General features: G+C 32.1%; 3 protein-coding genes and 1 long non-coding RNA gene across 4 annotated transcripts; 2 read left to right on the top strand and 2 right to left on the bottom strand.

Moving 5' to 3' along the window:
- Positions 1-1,924: 1,924 nt before the first annotated feature.
- LOC133688818 (uncharacterized) lies at positions 1,925-2,756 on the top strand. The gene has a single exon (XM_062108433.1). It carries the CDS (start codon positions 2,038-2,040, stop codon positions 2,632-2,634), a length of 597 nt encoding a protein of 198 aa, XP_061964417.1. The 5' UTR covers positions 1,925-2,037; the 3' UTR covers positions 2,635-2,756.
- A 68-nt stretch (positions 2,757-2,824) lies between these two features.
- LOC133688819 (TPD1 protein homolog 1-like) lies at positions 2,825-5,380 on the bottom strand. The gene is made up of 4 exons (XM_062108435.1): positions 5,166-5,380; positions 4,903-5,027; positions 4,193-4,300; positions 2,825-3,252 (listed from the first exon to the last, which is right to left on the bottom strand). Exons 2-4 carry the CDS (start codon positions 5,006-5,008, stop codon positions 2,918-2,920), a joined length of 549 nt encoding a protein of 182 aa, XP_061964419.1. The 5' UTR covers positions 5,009-5,027; positions 5,166-5,380; the 3' UTR covers positions 2,825-2,917.
- Positions 5,381-11,287: 5,907 nt separating this feature from the next.
- On the top strand, positions 11,288-11,675 carry LOC133688161 (uncharacterized). The gene has a single exon (XM_062107561.1). It carries the CDS (start codon positions 11,334-11,336, stop codon positions 11,667-11,669), a length of 336 nt encoding a protein of 111 aa, XP_061963545.1. The 5' UTR covers positions 11,288-11,333; the 3' UTR covers positions 11,670-11,675.
- Positions 11,676-14,423: 2,748 nt separating this feature from the next.
- On the bottom strand, positions 14,424-15,048 carry LOC133688225 (uncharacterized). The gene is made up of 2 exons (XR_009841120.1): positions 14,886-15,048; positions 14,424-14,779 (listed from the first exon to the last, which is right to left on the bottom strand). It is a non-coding gene; the product is annotated as an uncharacterized LOC133688225 (long non-coding RNA).
- Positions 15,049-16,866: the final 1,818 nt, after the last annotated feature.

The raw sequence follows: 16,866 nt of genomic DNA, 5'->3' as shown, positions 1-16,866 counted from the left end.
CAATTAATTCAAGGTAACAATTTTTTTTAAAAAAATAATATATTTAAATTTTAAAAAAATTTTTAAAGAGATTTGACCAAAATAATATAGTTATGGATTGAACTATCAAGTCAATAAATTAAATTAACTCTAATTTAATTTTTTTTAAAAAAACAATAAAGTTAGAGAATAAGTCATTTAAGTTTTTGGGTCAACTCAACTAGGCTTTGTTGAATAACAGTCACTTTTTATTGAAAAAACATTCATCAAATTTCAACATCTTAATTAGAAATTGAAATTATCAGCGTAGTAACTCATAATAATCTAATATAGTTAACATTAGATAACTTGCATGTTCTTCGTAATTGGTTAGATTAATTTTTTAAATTGTAAAAAAAAAATACTTAACCAATGTAAGTATATTTTGAAAAAAATAACGAATTAATATTATAAAAAAATTAAAAAAAATAACAATTGTCAATCCTCAATAATCAAAACATAAAATTAGAAAAAAGATATCAATATACCCAAATGATGAAATTGAAAAAAAAAATCAAAACTATGTATCTAGCGATGAAATTAAAAACAAATGAAAAATTGATAAAAAGGTGAAGAATAAAAATTAAAAATCAAAACATTGAAAATTAAAATCTCAAATATTGAATTGAATGGTAAAATTAAAAATTCCTAAGGCCACAACTTCACAAAAATAATCCAAAATAAAGATAAAAACAAAGAGAGTGAAGGAAACAATTTGAAAAAAAGAAAAACAATTGAAAAAAAAATTCAAAATACACTATTTTAAAACTATACTTGACTCGACAAGTTGACTCATGATTCAGAGGATCTAGGGCTTAGGATGACCTAATTTTCAAAAGAAATTACATCAAGTGACAAAAAATATTTGATGCTTATATTTAATTCAAAAATAAAAATATTTGAGGATAAAATTAAAAAAATGAGCTAAAAAAGAGGAAAAAACCAAACAAATCTGGGTAAACTTTCTAAACCCAAATTAATTTCTCAAAGCTACAAACCGTTAAATTTTACATCTAGACTCAACTAAAAAGTTCAATAGAAAACAAATTTAATATTGGAGAGTAAGATAAATTAATTTAATTAAAAAATTTTAAAAAATAAGATCGAACATAAATAACTAAGGGTTGTATTGAATTTTGTAAGGATCAAATTTTAAAGATAAAAAAAATTCATTGAGGAATTTATTTTTTTATAAATTATTTAAAATAAAAAAATAATAATTAAAAGATCAGGGAGTGGGGACCATATATGAAGATAAAACTAATTAGAAGGATGGATTGAATTTTTTTTATGGACATTGAGCTTTCTAGGATGAGAGAAAAAATAAAAAAAAAATAGAAACGGTTGTTAACAACAAATTAGAGATGAAGAACAAACACGCGTTGCATGGTCAGGTAGGAACCACCGATAGGATTTCATCACCGCCTTGGAAGCCATCATTTGGGCACATAACTTGGCCGCACGGCGTTGCACAATCAAATCTAAAACGCAAAGAATACCCCCTAGTGATAGGTATAATTATTTTGTTTTTTGGGGTTAAAAAATCATTACATTCTACAAACAATTTATGTAAAGATTAATCTGCCCCCAAAAAATTCAAAAATGCCACTTGAATCCTTGTAAAATACAAAAATATCCTCAAAAGCAACATTTTAAGTTTCGTGAAGAAAGGCTTAGACATTATAACACTGTTTCCAATCCACAATTCTATGATTCTGAGATAACAGTGAAAACCGAATGACTTTTATTTTTTTTTTAAGAACTAATTAATGGCATGATATATAGTCCCTTTCTTTAATTGACAAATACATGATAGGTGCTCTAGGTGTGTAAAAATGTTAGCATCCACATTGGATTTGGACCCCTACATTCTAGCCATAAGAGATTGCAGTGGATAAGGTGTGTTCATAAATAAATACAGCCACACACTAGAATTTCAATGCTGCATTACTGTAGAGCTCTGTAGTCTTCCATGGCTGCATAGCAGTACGGTCTAAAGTTCAAGAAAAAATCAGGAAAATGAAGACCATGAGATCCAAATTTCACCTCCTGGGATGCACCAATCTCACCCACCCAACTTCAAATTCTCCGGCTTTCATTCCAATCAGAGCCAAACCCCATCTTCAGCATCCCACGTATCCATCCGTAATACTTGCGAAAACAGCTGCAGGTACATCAAGAAAAACTTTAGCATGTCCTACGAGAAATTATGCTGCAACAAAGCGCATAGACAAGTCAACAGTATTGCTTGAATTCACACCTATAAAACAGGAACTCCCAAAAATTGAGCATTCAAGGTTTCTTGTTCTGGGAGCTGTGTCTGTTGGAATTGTGTGGTTTCTGATGGCCATGGATGATCAGAAGGCATTGGCTTTAGGTCCTGAAGGGCCTCTAATGGAAGAGTTTTGGGAGAACGTGAGGAGGTATGCACTTTATGCATTAACTGTAAGCACAGGTGCTCTTTACACAATCTTCGAACCTATAGGGGAATTGCTCAAGAACCCCATTACTGCAGTGCTCATTCTTCTTATCTTTGGAGGCAGTTTCTATGTTCTTTCTCAAGTGCTTTCTGTCATGCTTGGTGTCTCTGAATTTAATTATGATTATTCATACTAGATTGACAGGTTTTCCTTTCTGTTGAATTGTACGAAGATGAGAAAATCTTTCTGACTTCAAGAGATTTCATATTGCACTGTTCACCTTATCTTTTGATCAATAACCTCATCTTCTCATGCAAACACATTTTTATCCACTATCTTTCATCAAAGATTATAGCATCGCCCCAATTTATCGTTTGCTTCATTCATGACACAATCAGACACGATAATTATATTGAAAAGAAGGCTAATACCACAGTAAAACAAAATTAAGTAACATATTCCACACTCAATCCATTGATTTAACAACAGGCAACAGAAGAGACGGATAATGGGTACAGAAAACTGTTAGCATACTGGAAGGAGAGGGTTTCTCCAGGGCCAAGAGGTTCTCCATCATTAACAAGGCAATCGTCGTAGTAAATTCGTCGAAACACACTAGGATTTATCAGTCTGGCTGAGCTGAACCATCCACAACTGACATGAATGTTTGATATACTACAACCGGAGACACAAACATTCAGTATTTGAACCGTGTATGATGGTATGCCATTTGGAAGAGGAGCTGTTGAGCCTTGAACTATATCAATGCCATCCTTTGAACAAGCTGCGCCTATGCGGTTCGTACTCCCAGCATCTGTTTAAGATAACAAATTGCAAGAGATTTGTCACTTGAGTTTTGTTTAGTTCATCAAGATGTTATTTGCTTAGCTCAGTAAAGCCACATGATAGACCAAATTTAACGGTGAAGGCTTTGGAATGATGCTGGGCTTCCATGAAAGAGCCTGCCCTGTCTAAAGACACCATTTGTTTGAGGATTTAAGAGGCCTCAAGCATAAGCCTAGTTGGGGGCTTGAAAACCATTGGTTCCTTTTTCTTTCTTTTTTTGAACCGATGAAACCCAACAATTTAAATGCCTTGACTTGTTAGATTTTCAAATAAGTCAAGGTAACTTATCCCTAGATTTTAAACTATTTCATTGTAATTAAAGGGCACAGTAGCCCCTGACCAAAAAAACGAAAAGGGAAGAAAAGGAAGGTAGGCATGGGAATTGAAACACACCTTTTGTTTTCACAAGAGAAAACGGAAATCTCTAACACTCCATGGTAAAAAAGAATGAAAGAAATAGGATAAAAAGGGAAAATCTCCTATGGTTATTAAACCTCACGCGGCTCAGCGGGCTGAAAATATTTCAATTTGAACTGGTTTGATATTAACTTGACCAAACTTGAATATTTTAAGGGTTGACAGATGATCTGGATGATATAATCAAATCTAACCATATCAAAACCATTGATTTTTTTTTTTTAAAAAAATGAATTGATGTCGTTTTGATTGACAGTTGAGTCATGCTTTCATGAATCTTGTAAATTTATTGAGTAGCTTGCTGCTATAATTAATTGTAGGCTAGTAAATGTACTGAGCCAGATTTATACTTTTATCACAAATGTGCTGATCAGAATATCCCACCAAAAAAATGATGAATGGTCTAACTCTTTGGATTAGAACAGAACAGCAATAAAAATTGTAGTAGAGTAGAAAATTAGGATTGGGACATAGAGGAGGAGACATTTTACCAGGTAACTGCAGTAGCTTCCTGGCAAAATTGGTGTTGTTTTCCTTGTAGAAGACTGGTTTTTTAGAGCCAATTTCACTAACAGCTTTCAAATGAAACAACTCAGTCACTGCATTGTCATGAAAATGTTACACAATTCAAAATCTAGATATATAGAACAAAAAGTGAAAATTAATTTCACCAAAACATTAAGATATTAAGGGTGGTAATGAATTAAAAATGTTATTCTTTCTGCCCTTTTATCGATCTCTTTAATTCTGACACAGGACATGCTTTTATAAGACAATGGAAGTGGAACAACAAAAGACTAGCAAGGCTTCTTAAATCGTAGTTGTTAACCTAAACTAATTATTTTTATTAAAATAGTGTCCCTTCTTTTTTTCTTAAAAAAAACAAAAAAGCTCTTTGTGTTTACATGACTGGGTTTGGACCGGGTTTAATAAAAGACTTACAAGGCTGCTTGCGTGCATGCTACTATGGTAGATATCTCCTGTAAACAAAAAAAAAAAGAGGAGCATTCTGGCTATAATGAAGTAATTCTGCGAATGAAACTACCTGCATGCCCAGAAGTTTCATGATCCCTTTTCCCAATTGTTGTCTGACATAACATGCACGAGCTCTAAATTCTTTTAGGCTTAGGGACACTATTTGACAAATTATATGTGTAAATGTATATATAGACATGGAAGAGGGAAAAGAAGCTGGTATTACCAAAGAACACAGCAAGCAAAGAACTACTAATGGTAGCCACTGAGAGTATGCAAGATCTTCCTGGCCTGATCAGATCACCACCTCTCATTTTGAGCTCTCCTTCCATATATGCTGAAACCAAGAGCCTGCATATTCATATATATAAAATCAATTGAAAGTCCATAGAAGAAATCTATATGGGGAATTAGATATACGTAGTATATGCTTGTACTATGTAAGATCAGAAGAAGAAGTTAAGGTCCTGCATGGATAAGTAACATCACCCTTAAGGAAGATCAAGATCGAATTGTTAGCTTAAAAACTTAGACAAAATGGAGTGTTGAGTTGGGTTCAGGATCGACGTTTTGGTACTAAATAAAGCAAGAAGTTAACATGTGAGAGAGCTAGCTAGCATAGAGCAAGCAGTGAGTTTATGATGTGAACTGATGTGTCTGAGCCTGGGGAACACACAACATTGCTCATTTACAGCCATGGTAGAGTGGGATGGAAAGGACGTGAATCTAAGGGAGCTGAACCAAATTTATAACACGCCAGTATTTACACAGAGTCCAAAATCAATCCGAAGATACCTCACTAGCTGTATGAAAACAATGGCTTTCTACTCGAATCATGCATTAAAAAAGATTGGTTTATATTTCATTATATTATATGAACGTGAATCCAGTCCTTACGCGGTGTAATTGATTAGAGAGACCTTGAGTTACCAGAGCCAATGTTCAGCACAAAATTTCTTAGAATGTCTCCATTAACTAAACTCTTAATCGTCTGTATAAAATTGGGAAAATTAAAGCAGGGAACTTCAATTGGCTAATTAATTGATGAAAAGAAAACTTATTACTTTGTACAAACTTGAAATAATTTTTTTAAGGTAATCCTTTGTCCAATAACATATATTAAAGCTAGCCATGTGGGTTAACTAGGACTCTTATTATTCAAGTTGAAAAGAATAAGGGATTAACCAGGATTTTTTTAATCCAATTTTTTTTTTAAAAAATAAATAATCTGGTGAACTCATTCAAAATTCAGATGGACCCGCGAGTCAATGAATTTAAGTAAAATCTAATAAAAAAATCATTTTAAACCTTTTTAAATTGTTTTTAAGGCTAATCATTTCACCGAATCCTAATTTTATTTCAAATTTATCGTCTGATGAGGTTTTATATTAGATTATTCTTAGAAATGGATTATATTAAACTTAAAAAAAAAAAAAAGGTTATGGTGACGAGGAGCCAAAATGGGAATCATGTTACTAAAGTTGAATAATGATGAGAAAGGTGCAATTATGCTAGAAACAATGTTAATGAAACTTAGGAGGAAATTAAGGTCACATCAAATGATGCTCCACTCGCTCGCCCCATGCACTCTATTTCTTTTTAGGCTTCACCTTTCCATCATTACACTTCAATTAGTAAATTTTAGACTTCGATATGATGGCTACTAATTAATTGTCCATCCAAATTCGATTTTTTACCATTCATGAATTAATCAAAAAAATAATTAATTATGCTTTGGAGCTGGATTATGCAATGTTGTCTTTCTATCCCATAACCATTGGTGTTAAGAAAACCATTGGATTTTTTTTTTATTTCTGAGAAATATATCTTAATTGGTTAAGTATTGCATTTACCTTTTAAAACTCACCGGTTCGAGTCTTATTAATCTTATAGATTACTGGAAGTTTATATGGTTTTTAATTTCAAAACCCGTAAGATTAGTCAGGTACACACAAGTTGACCCGCATACCCACATTAATCTAAAAAAAACAGATATGGTACTAAATATTAAAAAAAAACTTTAAGATATACACCAACAATTACATTAGTAAGATCTATTGTTGAATTTATAACCGAATTATTGTTAAATACTTTTTATTTTTTTTAATTGTTTTTCTTGCTATTTATCATTTTTCTAAAACATTAAGAGTTTTGACAACAAAAACATTGGGGAAGCCTGTAATAACACAATTAGCCATTTGTTACTAAATTTGGCTTTGTTCGGTTAGCCAATTCAATAAACTGTTGATTTTATATTTTATATTGAATTGAACTAGAAATTAACTTAATTAATCTATAACTTGATACACCTTCAATGACCCATTAATTCATAATTGACCAAGATTATATTTTATATTGAATTAAATTAGAAACTAACCTGGTCAAATTTAATTAATCTAAGACCCGACTCATTCACCAGTAAAACGTTCGAACAATGGAATTAGCATAGTATTGATTCAAGTTAGACCGCTGGATTGAATTGAAAAATGTTTGCAGGTAAAGCCAACGTGATACGAATACAGTTAATTTGCAGTGGAGGAGAGGGGTAAAGTTTTAGTATTTTTCAAGAAATTATTGTTGAATTAGGCAATCATAGCTAGGGCTATTAATTAAGAGGAGTCAGTAATTAATACTGGACAGAAGCTTTGCAGCGGTAATCTAAAGAAGCAGAAGTATAATTAAGGAATAAATGAAAGGAGGGAAAGACTTTTGTAGAATTGAGAAAGACACAAGTCATACACAGAGATCCATTGAAAAGCAAGAAATGGTGGCTTTTCAAGAGCGGCGTTATTTATTATTGACTTGTCTGTCTGTCCACCCACTCTGGTGGCGCCACCCCTGCTCCACCACCCATCCACAACTTCATCAGTTTATCTCTCTCTGCCTCGTTAGCAACAACAATCAAGATTTTGTTTGCAAATGTTTAGTGGTTAGAAAAAATGAGAGCGCCATGTATATCCCATTTTATTTGTTAAAAAATAATATAAAATTATTTTTGAAGCTTGAAATTTTGTGTTGATTACATTATATAACATGGATGTAGATGTATTTTATGTTTAATTATTTTAGTTGGGATTGGGTTGCGACTGAAAAACTGGCAAATTGTTGCTGAAAAACCTTTGCCGGTATGTAAATTGTGGTTTTTTCGGTAGAGAGCTAGGGGTCTACGTACATGTTATTTTATTGTATGCAGATGATGCCTGTGACTTGAGAAATATACTTAGATTTTTAAATATTTTAAATATTTTTTTTGTAATGATAAAAAATATAATAAGATACTTTAAAAATATATATACATAAATATTAAAAATAAAGAAATTATAAATCTTTTACCTAGTTCACTATATATTTATAGCTTTAAAATTTTCTTATCATGCTAGAGTACGTAGAGGAGCTGCTTGAGATTCATTCCATGCTCATAAACGAGTTTTTTTTAATGAATTTTTTAAGCTGAATGGATTTTTTAAACATATTTACGTTCAATTGATGCGCAAATCAATGTACAAAAACTTCATATTGTCGAATAAAAAAAACATTTATCAGTACATCATATCCAGTCGAACTCTAAATGATCAAAATATATGGAAAAGGTAACTTTCTAAGCTAATCTAACGAATAGCTAATTAAATCTAATCCGTGTACTTAATTTTGTTAGCCACTTCCTAGTTCGTTGCTTATTTTTCTTTATCAATTGATTGATTTTCATGGAATTTTTTTTTTTAGTTAATGTTAATCAACACTATCAATTAAACACAGATCCTCTCCCCAAAAGGCTGCACTCCCACTGCACCGGTCTCTAATTCAGTAGCTCGCTTGCACTTGAATTTGGTGTCATGTGTGCATGGTATAAAATAGTTTTTATTTAAAAATATATTATTTTTTATTTTATTTTTAACATTAATAAATAGAGAATATCACAAAATAAAATATTAACTTAAAATTATCTTTTAAAATATATGAAAACACGGGTAAAAACACCCTCTAAGCTCGGAACCAGGTAGACTGGCAGCATTTAGGGCATTTGCACACACTACACACCTCGAGGTTCATTCGTGGCAGGGATAAGGTTGGACCGCAGGGCCAGTCATGTTCGTAGATTTTAATCTTGAAGTGCGTGGCCACTGAGCTTCTAGCTTCCCATATCCTTGCATGAGTGTGTCTGCTTTAAATTAAATCTTTTTAGACAATTTATAAAACGCATCGCTCATCATTTTAGTGGCCCATTAAAAATAATTTTTTAAAAAAACTTGTAGAGGTCCATTCCAAAATTCTGAGTGGGATTAATCTCACATTATCAAAGCTTTGAATCAAAATCTTTTTTTTTTTTTAGTAATTATGGTATTTTGGAACTCAATTGAAATCCAGTTAAAAATCAATTAGATATGTGCATTCGGAATTCCACAATTGGGCTTTAGAGACTGCTCAGCCCACATTCCAGTATAAGCAATAATTCTAACTTTTTACTTGGCAAAATCAACCATATTGATTTTTGTTTTTCTCGTGGTTTTAAAATAAACATACCTTTTATTCTATTTTCACACACTAAAACAAAATTCACTTTCGTTTTTTTTCTTTTTTTAAGAAACAAATCTAAATTCCCTTTCACAAGTTTTAAATATAGTCTTTAACCAAATTCAGTGATCAACCAGGCTCAAGACCCGAGTCATAGGTTTTGATTAGGTTACCAGGTTTTGATAAAATTACCAGATCATTCCAGATTAATCCTTAATTTTTCTTTTATTTTTTTTATAAAACAAAATGATATTTTGTTTTAAAAAATAAATAGTCAATGAATTGTATATAGATTTTTAACCGGGTCTTCCAAGGTAATCATGTCAACATGAGTTTTTAATTAGTTACCTAGGTTTTTGCCTTTTTTATTTTTTTTAAACTCATCCCAGTTTTAACCCCATATCAATAAGATTCTGGGTCAATTCATTGAGTTGGGCTGGATTTTAAAACTATTATTTTAAATTGACAACCCATACTTTGAGTGCATTCATTTAATATTCATTTAATGATGATCATTTTAAAATTTAAATTGAAATGTAAAACAAATTCGAAGTAACATCTAAATGATTTTTTTTTTCAAATTAGCATGTTTTTTTTAAATATTAACAAATAACACAATTTAAAAAAAAAGATGAAATAATATTGTTTATGTTATCATTTAGAAACATGATATTTTAAGAAAATAATATATGAAATGAGCTTCACGAATTACATTAGGGAGACGAAGAAAGAAATAAAGAAAAAACTTTATAGACACATTAAAACTTCAATTACGACATTATTGGTATCATAAAAAATATCTTAATGAGATAAATCTAACAATACCAAAAAAATAATGGGTCACCATTAATGATATTTCTTGATATCATTGAATTTATCTCGTCATTATCTTTTTGATGATATCAATGATGTCATGATCAGAGATTCAATGTACCTCTAAAGTCTTTTTTTTTATTATAATTTATACGGTCAATTTTATAAATTTTTTAAAATATTATGTTTCTGAATAGCAACAAATTTGAATATTGTATTTTTCAATTATAATATGTATAAACTATATTATTTCATAAAAAAAATTAAACTATTTTATTTTACCAATATTTTAAAAAAAAAAGCACATGTCACTAACCAAAAATATCCCATCTAAGCACCTAAACAATGCAATACATTGAAACTTGTAGAATGGTTTACAATAAATAAGCTTTCGCGTAAATCACTGAGTCTCAAACACCATGAATTTCAGGACCCGCATCTGTATTATTGACTGAGGTTTTTGTCCTCTTACATTTGTATCCATACTTAATTGTTGACACTAACAGCATCGAAGATGCTATCACGAAGAGTATAATAGCATTCTGAATAATATAAATAAATATGATTTTTTATTATTATATATACTTTAAAATAAAAAATCATTTAAAAAGTAAATTGTATTGGAGAGAGAGAGATTAATGCTTTATTTTATTTTAATGAGTTTGATGTTATTTTTTTTATATGAATTTATTTAATTGGTTTATTTTTTTATTGGTCTTATTTATTTTGATATTTTATTAGCACTACCTTTGAAGTATCTAAAACATACAAGAATGAAAAATCAACATAATATTTTTTTATTTTTATTTTTGTCTTTCCATGTAGGAAACCTTTGGAATTGCTCTAAACCCATCTTAATTTTTGAATAACTAAGTGCCTAGCAAGGCCTGGCTCAATAAATAAATAAATAAATAAATAAATATGATGAGTCACACTCCAATTGATTGATTAGGCATGTAGTGGGTCTTGGAAAACTTGCATGTAAAGTTACACAGCATTATTGATCATGACATCAAACACCTTAAAATATCATCGACACGCAACTCAAATATAGGTCTAATTAAGAAAAATAGACACATAACTTCAGCAAGAAAGCTAATGGCCTTCGTTGGCATGCCAAATCACCATAGAACAATAACTCAAGAACAATCGTATGGGATTCTTAATTTACTAAATTTCGCCGAATGCGCATTTATTAGGGCAAAGTTTTGTCCTTTCTTATGCCTAACCCTTGTATATATAGACATGTACATCCTTCTACACCTTGCTTTAAAATTCAAGAAAATATTTCTCTCCTAAGAGAAAGAGAGGAGGAGAGAGGAAGGGAGATCGATGGCGGCTTTGAGATGGCTTGTTCACTCAGCATGTCATGTCTTAGGGTACCCTAACGAAGACAATAACATGCAGTCGTCACGTAACAAAGTTGTAGGGTGCCCTAATGAGCATGCAAATGGAGTCATGATCAAGAATTCAAGGCTGGAAATGAATCCCTGCACAGGATTTCAAATGCCTCTTCATTACCCTCGTTACACAAAGGCTGACTATGAGAAGATGGAGGAGTGGAAGGTGGACATGTTGCTTAGAGAATACGGGATAAGTTTCAAGGGCAATCTTGAAGAGAAGAGGGCATATGCGATGGGTGCATTCTTGTGGCCTGATCAATACTGAATATGAATATATATATATATATATATATATATATATATATATATATATATATATATATATTTGCTATAAATATTATGATCTTGATCTAATTTCTTGATTATATATAATATACGGTCCTATAAGTGCTCTTGAGGCACATATATCTGAAGGGAAAGATTTTGGATCAAATCAAACCTTGGATCGTAAGGAGAGCAGAAGATTATTTTTCTTTTCTCTTTTCGATGCTCGAGTATGTAAAATCACTTAATTTAGCTAGAAAAATGGCTCTATGATTATAAATAAATATCATATATATGCTTTGCTTTCTTTCGTTTTTTTTGCTTTTTTTTTTTTTGCAATAACTTCTACTTATTGCAAGTAAAACATATATATATATATATATATATATTAATCAATCAATCCCTGGGAATGTTTAATTACTTGAATCCTTTACAGATTTTCTTCAAGAAGATTTTTCGAAAGAATATTCTTTGTGAAGTCATGATCATATCATCGTCTACTGAAATTTGGCATCCCTTAGTATTTTGTTTTTTTTCCAAAAAACCATTCTTATATAGCAAAAAAATTGTCACAGATGCGTTTTTGTAACCAAAAACATTTATTAAAAAAACATGGGTTACTGAACTGGATCATAATTGTTTTAAGATTTATAACCAATCACAAATTTACAATTTTGATTTTTTTTTATGGGAATTCATGACTAAATTTGCAGTCACAAATTAATTTGTAAAAAAAATAAAATCATTTCGCCAGGTTAGGTAAAGTGCCACTTATAAAATAAAAAGAAGCCATAAATTCTCATACAACAAAACAAGAATCGTTTCGGAAGGTTAATTAGTGATATTGTTGGATCGCACTTAATCGAGTCTTGATTAGAGAAATATTGACAAACAAGATACATGCATGCAATCAGCAGCATGATTAATTGATAATTAACTAACTCAAGCTGGCCATTACTAAAAACAAAAAAGGGTTAAACCTACATGAGTAAACAACTGATCATGAATGCTAATTAGCTGTAAACGATTTTCTATTTTTTAAATTTATTGTAATGTAAATGACTTGTTTCACTTTGTCAGTATTGTTATTTTTTTTTGTGCATAATGAATCTAGTAGTCTATGTAATGGCTTGACCATATATGTTTGCAAAACTTGAATTAGTCTAGCAGGTTAATTTAAAACTCGATTAATTTGAAGTTTAGATCAATCTAGATTAAAAAAAATTATAAGTAAAAGATTGATTAACTTGGTCAGAAACCTAAATTAATCCATTGATTTAATCAAAACTCGAATATAAACTCGTTGATTATTTTTCAAAAAAAATAGTGGTCGAGATAATGAATTTTTCATTTTTTTTTTAAAATAACAATCGATTTTAGTTGATTTTTTTATTTATAACCTGAATCTTAGCCTGAATTAACTTTAAATCGGGTTTTACATCTACAATATTAATCTATGCAAGCACAAAAAATAATCCACCACGAGATCACCGTGCCTTTTTCTTTTTGTCCTTTTTCTTTGAAAGTATGTTCTTGCATTTCGTAACATTTGATTCTTGCAAAAGTACTTTTGGGATTTTAGTTCCTATAACTTGAACAATATTTTAGTTTCCCAAAGGTTCGACGAACCCCGTTTTCAAATACATTTATTTTAGTTTTTAAGAGTGTTTTTGGGATATATTTATCACGAGTATATATAAGTTAATTTCTAAGGAACAAAATAACATGAAAAATGAAAAAAAGAAAAAGAAAAAGAAAAGGAGCTCTCCATGATCAATATTCATTTACTAATATTGAATGCTTGGAGCCAGGTTGAAACTTTCTAAAATTAAAAGGTTAATATTCAAAAATCGAAATCTACAGGAATCGAAGTGGAACTTTGATGAATCTATAATTTACCCCACTTTTTCTTTCAAAAGGGAAAGTTTACTCTTCCCCTAAATGTTTAGAAAGTGTCCACGTTGTGTACTCTTCCCATGTATATCAACAAGCCTTTTTTCTACCAAGCATGTGGCTTGCTTGGTATAAATAGAGATTTAAGGCCATCGCAAGTACCTATCATACCAGGACACCGACACTAACGCCATTTCTGAACTTTTAGCGCAGCTCCATCCTCGAAGTTTATGATTTTTGCTTCAAAATCATCTCTCATTTTAGCATGAACATACCAACTAAAAAACCATAAATAAGTTGTAGAGATTTAATGAGAAAATAATCAACATGAAAAGCCTACTCAAACTCGTTGCAATTAAAGGACGTCTGATTATAGTTGATATACTTAATCTAGAAAAAGAAATTTCATTGAAAAAAATTACAAAGAAAAAAGAAAATTGTGTTTGTTAATTAGTAAGTACTTGTTAATTATAAAAATTGTATGATTCTGTTTTGGGCTGATTAATAAGCATGTCGGTTTTTAAATTTAGATCTTGTTGTATATATGACTGTATATAAACTCTATATATGAGTTAATTAATGCAATATATATGCATATAATTAAATTATCAAATATTATCATTCTCTTTTCTTCTAATTTAGATTTCTGCAATGTCCCCCACCGTTCCATGCACGCTCTTAAACTTCTCCTTTTCTACTTGGTTGTCTAATTTCTTAGGTCGGTAGGTTAGCATTCTTAATTTGGAAACAAATCTGGGTTTTTCAAACCATTTTTCGTCGTCAAATTTTATAAAATTTTGGAGAAGGGATAATTTGGGTAGTACAAAGCATTAAACCATTTTATATGTGATGAGACCTCCCATTGGAAATTCACCTTGCATTAGGTCTTCATTATTACTAGGGTAAACTCTTACAAAAAGGTAAAGTTACAAATGATAGAGCCTCTCATTCAGAAAGGTAAAAGAAGAGTGTGAAGAACTTCTGCATCTAGCTAGCAGAATGATGCTCCAATATTCCTCAAATTATTTGTAGCATATAGTAAATTTATTTCGTCTGCAACAGAAGACAATGTAAGCAAGCACGTAGATGCTGCCAAATCCACAACCTCATTGTTTTGCTATGTTGCGATGCAACAATTCTCTCCTGCGGGACTACTGCAGCACATTTTTCCGCATGTCATGTACGGTATCCTTCCGATAAAGAAGCAGCAGCGACAACCTTCAAAAAATCATGAATTATACATGGCTCATAATATCAGTGCAACAAGCTTAATTAAAGACATACAGAATCAAATGACCCGTAAAGCACGATAAATTTAGTTTACCTTGAGGATAGTCCACTTGCTCGGAAGCGAGCAGACGAGCACCTGCTGTTGCATTTGCACACATGGTAATGGATGCAACCACCAGGAACCATGTCAAAGCAACCAGAAGAGTTTCTTTTCTCATCATCTTCTTAATTTGCCTTTGCTTTTACAACAATATGTATATATATGGAAGGGTACATTCAAGCCTTTTCTGCGAGGTCCTATTTATACTGCAACTGCAAGCTGTTTGCATCGCGATGGATTATAATATCAGCAACGGGGTGATTTTGCATGTGCTTCCGCACCGGCACCTTTGATATACCATCGTAGCATGAACCATAATGTATTGTGCCTATAAAGATGCTTGTATTATTTATTGACATGGTCTGTACGTTTAGACCATTAATTACCAGTTTCCAAGACTAACTATCTGCGTTTGTTCACAGTAGCTAGATACTTTGTGTAGAAAATGGTTTTTCTTATTGCCTCTGTTTACAATATACAGCTATATATATAGCAGAGTTTGTTTGACTGTTACAAGAATTATAAATAGCATTAAAAACTATAATTACTAAGAATCAAAACTGATCTTCGGTTACTCAATCAGTTTTGATTGAGAAGAGGAAATCTCTCTTCAGTTACACAATCAGCAGAGGATATCTCTCTAACACCCTCCCTCAAACTTGGCGGGCCTGCACGAACAAGTTTGCGAGTAAAAAGAACATGACGATTCTTGTGAAGAGGCTTGGTGAGCAGATCGGCAGGCTGATCTATGGAAGGGATAAAGCAAACACGATGGCTTCCAAGTGCAACCTTCTCACGAACAAAGTGATAATCAAGTTCAATATGTTTGGTGCGGGCATGGAATACCGGATTAGAAGCCATGTACGTAGCACTGAGGTTATCACAATGCAAGAGAATGGGAAACTGAATGCAAGCACCAAGTTCATAGAGCAAGTAGGCTAACCAAGTAGTCTCTGCACTAGCATGGGAAAGAGAACGATACTCAGACTCAGCACTGGAACGAGCAATGGTAGGTTGCTTTTTAGAGCACCAAGAGACCAAGTTAGTGCCAAGATAAACAAGATAACCAGACGTTGAACGACGAGATTCTGAACAACCAGCCCAATTAGCATCCGCATAGGCAGCAAGATAAGTAGGATGGTGCTGAGGACCAAAGAACAAGCCATGGTCAAGTGAGCCTTTGATGTAGCGAAGTATGCGCTTAGCAGCAATTAAGTGAGGGATGCGTGGTTGACTCATGAACTGAGCAATAGAATTAACAGCAAAGGCAATGTCAGGGCGAGTGATTGTCAAGTACTGTAAAGATCCAACAATTTCCCGAAAGACCGATGGATTGGGAAGGAGAGCACCATCATTAGAAGTGAGAGTATCCTTTGCTGACATCGGAGTACTCATAGGTTTACTAAGCAGCATATCATGCTTCACGAGAAGATCATATGCATATTTGAGTTGACTGATATGAACACCTTTATTGTGGGATGTAACCTGCAAACCAAGAAAGTAGTGTAGATTTCCAAGATCTTTGATGTCAAAGCCCCGACTTAAAGCATCAATAAAACTTTGTAAAAGTCGATCATCACTACCGGTGACCACAATGTCATCAACATAGAGGAGAAAATAAATTGTATGACACTCGTGTTGGAAAACAAACAGAGATGAATCAGCCAAGCTCTGAACAAAGCCAATTGATAATAAGAAGCATGTCATTCGGTGAAACCATGCACGAGGAGCTTGCTTGAGGCCGTAGATGGCCTTGTGGAGCTTGCAAACATGAGATGGCCGTGACTGATTGATGAATCCCGGTGGTTGAGTCATATAGACATCTTCTTTAAGAAGGCCATGAAGGAACGCGTTCTTCACGTCCAATTGACGAAGTGACCAGCCTCTAGATACAGCAAGAGAAAGCACAACACGAATAGTTGCAGGTTTAATAACAGGGCTAAAGGTATCTGTATAGTCTATACCTTGTTGTTGA

This window comes from Populus nigra, chromosome 3 (genome assembly GCF_951802175.1).
Source record: "Populus nigra chromosome 3, ddPopNigr1.1, whole genome shotgun sequence".
NCBI lineage: Eukaryota > Viridiplantae > Streptophyta > Magnoliopsida > Malpighiales > Salicaceae > Populus > Populus nigra.
The sequence above is the reverse complement of the archived record's forward strand: the minus strand, read 5'-3'. Positions and strand labels throughout refer to the sequence as shown.